Below are 9,871 nucleotides of genomic sequence, written 5' to 3'. Positions count from 1 at the left end.
TTTTGGACAATTTTATTGTTGGAAAAATTATTTTTAAAGACTATTAGAAACATTTAATTATTAAAAAAATCCTTTCATGTTAAAATTATTAAAAAGGGTTTACTTATGTGATATTTATAAAAAATGACTAAAAATAAAATTTGAAATGACAAATTTTTTTTATTAATTTTGTTCTTCCTTATTCCACCTTCTTGCTTTCTATTTTTTTCTTCTCTACCATTTTTATTATTGTTGTGCTTCCTCTTCTTTTTTTTCGATATCTTTTTTTTTTATCACAGTTAGTTTAATCTTTTTGTGCACTGATACCTTTGTCATGTTTAATCTTTCACGGTGTTCATTATTGATGCTGCTACATTAAGTCGGCATAATCCCTATTGCAAAAATTTTTTTTCTCCTGAGCTATACTTCTGGTTCCATTTTACCACTGATGCTATATGGTGATGTTTTATCTCTGCTGCTGTCTTTTTTCTCTATTTTACACAAAATTTATGATTATTTTGATTGTGATTAACTGATGATAGAATGATTATTATGAAGTTGTTTAAGTCTTTTAGTGGGTGGATTAGAATTTTGAGATATTGTGTTTACTCTTTAATTATTAAGTATTATTTTGTGATAATTGATGCTAATTAGAGTTCATTTGTGATCAATTAGCTCATATTTTTTTGTTTCGATTAAAGTTTTTAGTTCATACCACACATGTTGTTGTAAATGTTTCAATTTAGTTTTGAGGCTCAAACATATGAGAAAGCTACATTCTCATTAGTCAGCAAACTTAAATGACATTTTTTCTGCTTTCAGACCTCATGAATTGGATGATTATAACTGTTCTTACCAGCTTGAGCCAAGGTATAGGTCGTCTTCCCGATAAGGTCGGCAAACTCCTAAGGCACGATGCGAACCTCGTCAGCAAGGGAAGGGTTGGAGAGGTGGGTACCTGCAAAGGCACTCCGACGCTCAAGTCAATAAGAGAATGTGTATGAAGACTTTTTCTTAGAAAAGATTGCATACCTCTTTTGTTCCTGTTTCTCTCTTTTATACTTGCTCGGATAGAGATGATTGTTTTGTCCGAGTCGTAACGTCTGGGGAGAGAATTAATCCTATGTCCGACGTTATGGAAATAAATGCCGATTATTGCAAATGTTCGGTTATTATCGTGGGTACGTTACCGAGCTATAACTCGCAACCGATTTTACTGGTCATATCACAGCCCCCAAGCTTAGCCTGGCCTTGAGGAGACGGGTTGAGCTTTTTGACGAGTTATAGCTCGGTATACGGAGCCCCCAGGTCAACGTGGCTCACTCAGGTTTACTTTTAGTGTATAGAGAGGTGCGAAGTAACTTTGAAACATTTTGTTTCATTGGGCGTTGTGCGTAGTCATTATTATGACTTGGTTCAACTTCCAAAGTTACTTCGTAACCGTTCTAAGTGGCTTTAGGTAAACGGCGTGGATTAAATCATGGAACTGAAAGGTTCATTTAATTAGTGGCTTAGGTTCAAGATTGACTCCCTGCGTATTCTGTTTAAGTGGGAAGCAGCAGTTTTTCATAGAAGCATGAGTACCAGAGGTTAGTAAACCTTCTTTACTTCTACTGCTTCTAATCTTTCACTGAGAATGGGTGATAAAAAGAAAAAATTGTTACCTCAAGTTGAAAATGATGAGGATTATAGTTGGGTTGAAAAAGACGTTCACATACGTGCTTCCTTATTTTCTGATATTGAGAGTGTGAACAGGGTAAACCTGGGTAGGATAGTGAGGACTGAGTTTCGGCTGGAACTGCTGCCATGCAGTCGGTCTGATCGTGTTTTTCATAGAAAAAATAATTTTCAAAGCTTTTATATGTACAACTGTGTCATGGAGGAATTGCGAGTTAAGCTTCCTTTTACTAGCTTTGAGTGTAATGTGTTGAAACAATTGAATTGCGCCCCCTCTCAAATACACCCGAATGGCTGGGCTTTTATCATATGTTTTCAAGCTCTAATGGATTTTCTTGAAATTGAAGCGGAGCTGGAACTGTTTTTTTGTTTATTCCAAGCTAAAGGGGTATGGAAGGGCCTGTGGATTAATTTAAATAGTACTCCAGGTTTTTCTGTCTTCAAGCTTTATAAATCATCTTTTAAAGATTTCAAAGAAATGTTTCTGAAAGTAAAATCGGTTGATGAGGAATTTCCATTTTATGTTGATGAGCATTTGGGGGAAAAATTTCCCATGTACTGGTGTTGCCATCCGCAACACATACTGGGTCCTGAATTCATAAACGGTCGAAATGAATGTATAATTTCGTTTCTGATAGAGATGGTTGGTAAAGGTGGTTTAATCTCGGTTTCTGATCTGCTTCCCTGGGAGGAAGATAAGAATTCTGTTATAAAATATTTCGGTAAGAAGTTGAAAAGATTGTTTTTTGGTTCTGATCCTTAATATCTTTGATGGGCTGATCAAATAATGTTTTTATGTTGCAGCCGGCAACTTTCCTGGGGTAACTGCATCTAGCCTAAGGTCTCGATTTAAGACCAAAAATTTTGAGGGATCGTCATCCAATCAAGACAAGGTTGATGGAGGTGCCGAAGTTAATCAGCCCCCGCCGAGGAAGAAGGCGATTGTTTTCAAAAAGAGGAAGTCAGAATCAGTTCTGCCAGAAGAGGTACAAGGTAAGGATGAAAGCGTTCAACTGGAAGATTTATCAAACTTTTTGATAAAACAAGAGAGGCTACACGTATTTGAAGAGGAAGGGGAAGGTTCTTCAGTGTGGAATAAGAAGTTTCCTTTCAACGTTGTGGCCGATGAAGTCGTTCAGACTATGACAGACATTAAGCGAGTGGAGGAAGTTGGGGATATAGGGGTTGATCAATTTCTACAGGTTGTTGTTTTTCTGTAATCTTTCTTGTTCTGTGTGTTTTTTTTTGGTATAAGAAACATGTTTGATAACCGAACACTGACCTGTAAATATTAGGTACTAGGATTTCGATTGGCTAGCATCGGGCGGAGTCAGGAGAAAAAACATAGAAGGTCAATCTGTGAGGCTTCCCTAGTTGCCGAGTTAAAGGAACAACTGTTGCTGAAGGAAACAAGTGTGAGTGATTTAAAGAAAAGGGTATCTGAGGTTGAAACTGAGTTGAAGGTGGAAAAAGAATGCCATGAAAAGATTTCTGGTTTGCTGAAAAAGAAAGAGAATGACTTGACGAGTTTGAGTGATCAGATTATCGAGGTGTCGGCAAAAATGAAAGAGCTTGAGAGTCGTAAGGAAGGGGATATCTTAGATGCTTTCGCTTAGGGGTTTCAACGAGGTGTTAACCAAGCGAGGTTTCTAATTCCTGATGGAGATTTTTTCGCTATGGATCCCGACAAGATAATTCGGGATGGTAAACTTGTTGACGACGAAGAGAATGTCGAGGAGGGAGATGATAATTTGGGTGACTAATATCTTACATATGTAGTGTTAGTAGCTTGTTTTTTGCATAACTGAAAGGTTCACTTAGCTGTTCGAAGTGACAATTTGGCTCCTTTTGCCGAACTTAATGTTCTGTATTTATTGGTAAAAAACTGTTTTGATTAGGGTTGTCTGTTTCCTAATCATGTATTTTGTTGCCCTGAGTTGGCTTAAACGATAGTTATAATTATGTTTTTCGCGCATTCGTATTATAGTAATGCGACTTTTGATATGATCGGTTCCTCTTTTGAAGGAGTGTAACGTTGTATGGAATAAGTTCCTTTCGGGAAAAAGTAATTGGCTTAATGAATATGTATGAAATAAAAAGTTACAATTTATTAATAGCAGTACCTGTACAATATCGTTTCAAGGTAAGCCAGCCTCATTAAAACCTCCACGAGCAAAAACCCTTTGGGAAAAAATTTTCATGGTAGGAAAAAGAGTACTGGCATGCTGCTTTATTAACTGTAATATCGTTTGAGGGAGCTGACGTTCCATGTGCTAGGAAGTTTAGTGCCATCTATTTCTTCCAATTTGTATGCTCCTCGGCCTAGGACTTCATATATTCTGTACGGACCATCCCATGTTGCTGCGAGTTTCCCATGGGAGGGAGGTCGGCGAGCTTGTTCGGTTTTTCTGAATACTAAATCACCAATGTTGAAGGATCTTGGGATCACCTTCCGCCCATATCGTCGGCTAAGTTGTTGTTGTAATGCTCGGTGCCGAATGGCTGCTGTTTCTCGGACTTATTCGATTAGGTCGAGCTCTGCCTGCCGAGCTTGATCGTGTTGTTTGGCTAACGTCCGCATTGAGCCCTGGGACACTTCTATAGGAATCATAGCTTCAGATCCATAGACCAAACGAAATGGGGTTTCCTTGGTTGTCGAATGAGCTGTAGTATTATATGCCCATAGTACTTCTGGGACGAGCTCGGCCCATAATCCTTTTGCACTGTCAAGCTTTTTTCGTAAAGCCTGGAGGATGACCTTATTAGCAGCCTCTGCTAGCCCATTGGACTGTGGATGTTCGACGGAAGAAAATTGTTGCTTTATTTTTAGATTCTGCAAAAAATTCTTAAAATTTTGGTCGATAAACTGTCGACCATTGTCAGTTGTAATGTGACCGGGTATACCAAATCTGCAAATTATGCTTTTCCAAACAAAGCTTATCATTTGTGTTGGTGTGATTTTTGCCAAGGGTTGTGCCTCGATCCATTTAGAAAAGTAATCAATTGCAACTACCAAATATTTTACCTGTCTTGCAGCGATAGGGAATGGCCCTAGAATATCGATTCCCCATTTATCAAATGGCCAGCTTACCACTGAATGATGAAGATGCTCTGCTGGTAGATGAATGATCGGCGAATGCTTCTGACAATTATTGCAGGTTCTGACTTTGTGTTTGCTATCTTCCCATATCGTCGGCCAGTAAAAGCCGGCTCGAAGAACTTTCTGTGCTAGGCTTCGAGCTCCGGAGTGTATTCCACAAATGCCCTCGTGGGCCTCGAATAAGACAAGGTCGGCCTCTGACCTGTCCAAAAATTTTAACAAAGGTCGAGAGTATCCTCGCCTATACAGAATGTTACTTAACAACGTATAATAGGAGGCATGTCTCTTGAATTTGTTCTTATCTTCAATTTCTTCTGGAATGGATTCAGAACAGAGGTACTGAATGTAAGGCTGTTGCCAACTGTCTTTATTATCTATGTTTAAAACATTAAATGCATCAATGCTTGGTTTATCTAGAGTTGATTGTAAAAGGGTGGCGGTGTGGGATTGTGTGGTTGCTAATTTTGACAAAATATCTGCCCTGTGGTTTTGCTCCCTAGGTATGTGAATAACCTCAATGGTTGAAAAATTTTTTAGAAGTTGTTGGACAATATCCAAGTATTTCAATAAGATCGGGTCTTTTGTTTGAAAACTGTGGTTCACTTGTTGAACGACTAATAATGAATCGCAGTAAACCTTTAAATTATCAACATGTAAATCGATGGCTAACCTGAGCCCTGCTATGAGGGCTCCATACTCGGCTTGGTTATTGCTGGCCTTGAATGAGAATCTGAGAGAATGCTCGAGAACTATGCCATCCGAGCTTTCGAGTAATATTCCAGCACCAGCACCCTGAGGGTTGGAAGCGCCATCTATGAATAAGGTCCACTCTGTACTTGATGCATCTGAGCATGGTTCCATGAGTTCAGCAACGAAGTCAACTACGTATTGGGACTTGATCGACCTTCTTGGTTGATATTGAATGTCAAACTCTGACAGCTCAATGGCCCATTTAATCAGCCTTCCTGCTAGCTCGGGTTTTGAAAGAACCTGCCGTAAAGGTTGTCCAGTTCTAACAATGATCGTGTGGCTCTAGAAATATGGTCGGAGGCGTCTTGATGAGAATACTAGGGCCAAGGCGAGCTTTTCCAACCTTGGGTAGCGAAGCTCGGCGTTCTGTAAGGACTTGCTCACAAAATAGACTGGCTGTTGGGCCTTATCTGTTTCTATTACAAGAGCAGAACTAATTGCCACATCAGTAATAGACAAATATATGTATAATGGCTCGCCGAACTTTGGTTTTTGTAAAACGGGGGGTTTTGAAAGAAATTCTTTTAAGCTCTTGAAAGCCATTTCACAGTTTTGGTTCCATTCAAAATGTTTTGCGTTCTTTTTTAAACATTGGAAAAAGTTTGAGGATTTAGGTGCTAAACATGGTAAAAACCTAGATAGAGCGGCTAATCGTCCTGTTAGCCTTTGAACCTCCTTTATTGTGGATGGACTTTGCATGTCGAGTATTGCTTGACATTTCTCTGGATTTGCTTCAATTCCTCGGCTAGTGAGGATGAATCCGAGGAACTTTCCTCCCTGAACCCCGAAGGCGCACTTTTCTGGATTTAACCTCATATTGTATCGTCGGATTTGCCCGAAGATTTCGGCCAGGTCCTGGATATGGGAGTCGCCGAGCTTGGTTTTGGCGACCATATCATCAACGTAAACCTCTATATTTCGGCCTATTTGCTGCTCGAAGATCTTATTCATCAACCGTTGATATGTTGCCCCTGTATTCTTTAGGCCAAAAGGCATAACATTATAGCAATAATTACCATTCTCAGTTATGAAAGCCGTTTTTTCTTGATCTGTTGAGTGCATAAGGATCTGGTTATAACCAGAATATGCGTCCATGAAGCTTAAAGTACCGTAACCACAAGAGTTATCAACCAAAGTATCAATACAAGGTAAAGGGTAAGCATCCTTAGGACATGCTTTATTTAAATCAGTGAAATCGACGCACATGCGCCACTTACCATTACTTTTTCTTACCATAACCACATTGGCCAGCCATGTTGTGAACCTGATTTCTCTGATGACATTGGCGTCGATTAGCTTTTTCACCTCAGCTATTGATGCTTGTCGCTTTTCGGTGCCGAGGTTTCTTTTTTTCTGGGAGATCGGCCGAGCTGCTGGATTGATTGCCAATTTGTATGTTATAACAGACGGATCTATTCCTGGCATATCAGCAGAGGTCCATGCAAATAGGTCGGCATTTTGCCGTAAGAAACTTGCAAGGCTTTTTCTATCTTCAGTACTCATTGAGGTGCCCACAAAAGTGAACTTCATTGGGTCATCATTTAGAGTGATCTTTGTTAGCTCTTCATTTGGCATAGGCCGATCTTCGAAATCAGCCCGAGGGTCAAGTTCGGCTGGTATTATCTGTTCTGACTTTATGGAGTTGATCTGTGATTGTCCAGCTTTTTTGAGGGGCTTTAAGCTCGTGTTATAGCATTGCCGAGCTTCCTGGAGGTCTCCGTGAATCGTAGCTACCACATTGTCCTGCACAGGGAACTTGACGCAAAGGTGAATAGTAGATACGATTGCTGCAAATTTATTTAAAAAGGGTCTACCTAAAATGACATTATAAGGGCTAAAACAATCAACTACAAGATATTGAATATCCTGCGTCCTATATAATGGTTGCTCACCGAGTGTGGTTTGTAACCACACTGATCCTAGTACAGGAACTCGTTCTCCTGAGAATCTGACCAGGTCTCCAAAGTACGGCTGCAGAATATTGTTGCTCAGCTTCATCTTTTCAAAGGTGGTGAAAAATAAGACATCCGCACTGCTTCCTGGGTCAAGTAAAACCTTTCTTACTATCAGGTCTCCTAACTGAATAGAGATGACAACAGGGTCATCTAGGTTGGTATCGACACCATTGAAGTCGGCTGATCTGAAGGTCACTTCTGGGACATTCGTCAGTGGCCAAGGATTGTTTGGGGCATCCGTTACTGCCAGCATGGCCCTATAAGTGCATTTTCGGGCCGAGCTTGTGTGTCCTCCTCCAGCGTAACCCCCTGAAATACAATTTATTACTCCTCTAGGTTGGGCCGGTGCTTTTTCCTTTCCTTTTGAGGATGTGCCAGCTGCTGATGTATCGGGGGCGGGGATAGTGTTCTTCTGGATATGCCCTGCGATGAATTTGTCGAGATGCCCTTGCCTTGCTAGTCTTTCGAGGAGATCTTTAGCAATAACGCATTCGTCGGTTGTGTGTCTGTGTTTCTGGTGAAAAGTGCAATATTTCGATTTGTCAACGCTTTTTGATTCTGGATAATTGCCGGCTTTGCGAGGAGGCTTAATTAGCTTAGAGTTGAGTATCTCCTTGATAATGTCGTCCCTTTTTGTGTTGAATTGAGTGTATGAGTCATAACGAGGGACCGGCTTAAATGCTTTTTTGCCATCCCGGGGTTTATCGTCGTCTTTGCTTGTGGTTGATCTTTCTGTCCTCCTTGCTTGCCTGAGTTCTTCGACATCAATCTGACCTTTGGCTTTCTCACGAAACTCGGCTAAAGTTTTGGGCTTTGTCACAGCGATAGTTTCCTGAAATTTGCCGGGGGGGAGGCCGCTTTTAATGGCGTGGAGATGGACCTCTGGATGGAGGTCGGGGATCCTCATGGCGACCTTTATAAAGCGGGTGATGTAATCCTTCAGGCTCTCTTGTGGTCCCTGCTTAATAGTCGTTAAATAGTCAGAATCGTGGAGGTATATTGCGGACGCTGCAAAATGGTCTTCAAATTGGCCAGCTAACTCCTGAAAACGGGATATCGATTCTGCAGGCAAAGAGCAAAACCAGTCAAGTGCAGAACCGTCTAAAAAAGATGGAAAACATCGACAAAGAATTGGATCAGATGCACCATTAACAATCATAATAGATCGGAACTTCTTGACATGTTACTTTGGGTCACCCAATCCGTCATATGGGGTTAGAGTTGACGGAAGAGTGAATTGTCTGGGGAGCTGAAAGTTCATTATATCTGCTGTAAATGGCCCTGCAGAGTTGTCAGGTTGTTCTTCCTCGTTGTCAGGCTGAGCTTCTTCATTCTGGTGATTTCCTTCATTGTTGCTTTGAGGTGTCTCAGAAACATGAGTTCGTTCGTTGTTCTCGTGGTCATCATTATTGTGCTCTAAGCGAGCTTGTACCAATTGGGCGATTTGGTTTTGCATTCTCTGGTTATCCTCCGCCATTCGTTGGTTTGCTTGTTGAAGCTCGGTCACTATCCGTAAAAGCTCGGATGGAGTGGGCGGGGGAGTGTCAGCCATGAGAATGTAAGAAGATTTTGGGGATTACCACAAATGATGTTTCAAATTTTCGGGCCCCACGGTGGGCGCCAATGTTCTTACCAGCTTGAGCCAAGGTATAGGTCGTCTTCCCGATAAGGTCGGCAAACTCCTAAGGCGCGATGCGAACCTCGTCGGCAAGGGAAGGGTTGGAAAGGTGGGTACCTGCAAAGGCACTCCGACGCTCAAGTCAATAAGAGAATGTGTATGAAGACTTTTTCTTAGAAAAGATTGCATACCTCTTTTGTTTCTGTTTCTCTCTTTTATACTTGCTCGGATAGAGATGATTGTTTTGTCCGAGTCGTAACGTCTGGGGAGAAAATTAATCATATGTCCGACGTTATGGAAATAAATGCCGATTATTGCAAATGTTCGGTTATTATCGTGAATACGTTACCGAGTTATAACTCGCAACTGATTTTACTGATCATATCAATAACCATCACTATCACCATCGCCTCACAAACACAGTTTTTAATTTTTAGACTTTCTTTTCTTATGATGTAATTACCCATTTTATTAATCTTGTTTTCTTTCAAATTCAACTAATCATCATAAAACGACTTAAAAGAAGAAGGAACGAATAGTTATAAAGAAAAGTTAAGCGGCATAGATGGATGCTCATTGATTACATAGTGTAAACAATATATTAATTATATTTTTTAAAATATATTTAATTTATGTGTGCCATTACTTTGGTCTAAAAATATAAAATATTTTATTTATTTTTTCATTACAACTAGTTTATTATTGATTTTAATGATTTTTGACGAACAGACAATTTAAAGACAATTTTATAACAAATAACATAAAAAAAAGGTTTCAGTCCATAATAAAATA

General features: G+C 40.1%; 1 protein-coding gene across 1 annotated transcript; it reads right to left on the bottom strand.

Moving 5' to 3' along the window:
• LOC107621312 lies at window positions 4,175-8,938 on the bottom strand. The gene is made up of 3 exons (XM_016323341.1): window positions 8,659-8,938; window positions 5,825-8,562; window positions 4,175-5,746 (listed from the first exon to the last, which is right to left on the bottom strand). The coding sequence occupies exons 1-3, from the start codon at window positions 8,936-8,938 to the stop codon at window positions 4,175-4,177; spliced, it is 4,590 nt and encodes a 1,529-aa protein (XP_016178827.1).

Source organism: Arachis ipaensis, chromosome B10, assembly GCF_000816755.2.
Source record: "Arachis ipaensis cultivar K30076 chromosome B10, Araip1.1, whole genome shotgun sequence".
Taxonomy (NCBI): domain Eukaryota; kingdom Viridiplantae; phylum Streptophyta; class Magnoliopsida; order Fabales; family Fabaceae; genus Arachis; species Arachis ipaensis.
The sequence above is the reverse complement of the archived record's forward strand: the minus strand, read 5'-3'. Positions and strand labels throughout refer to the sequence as shown.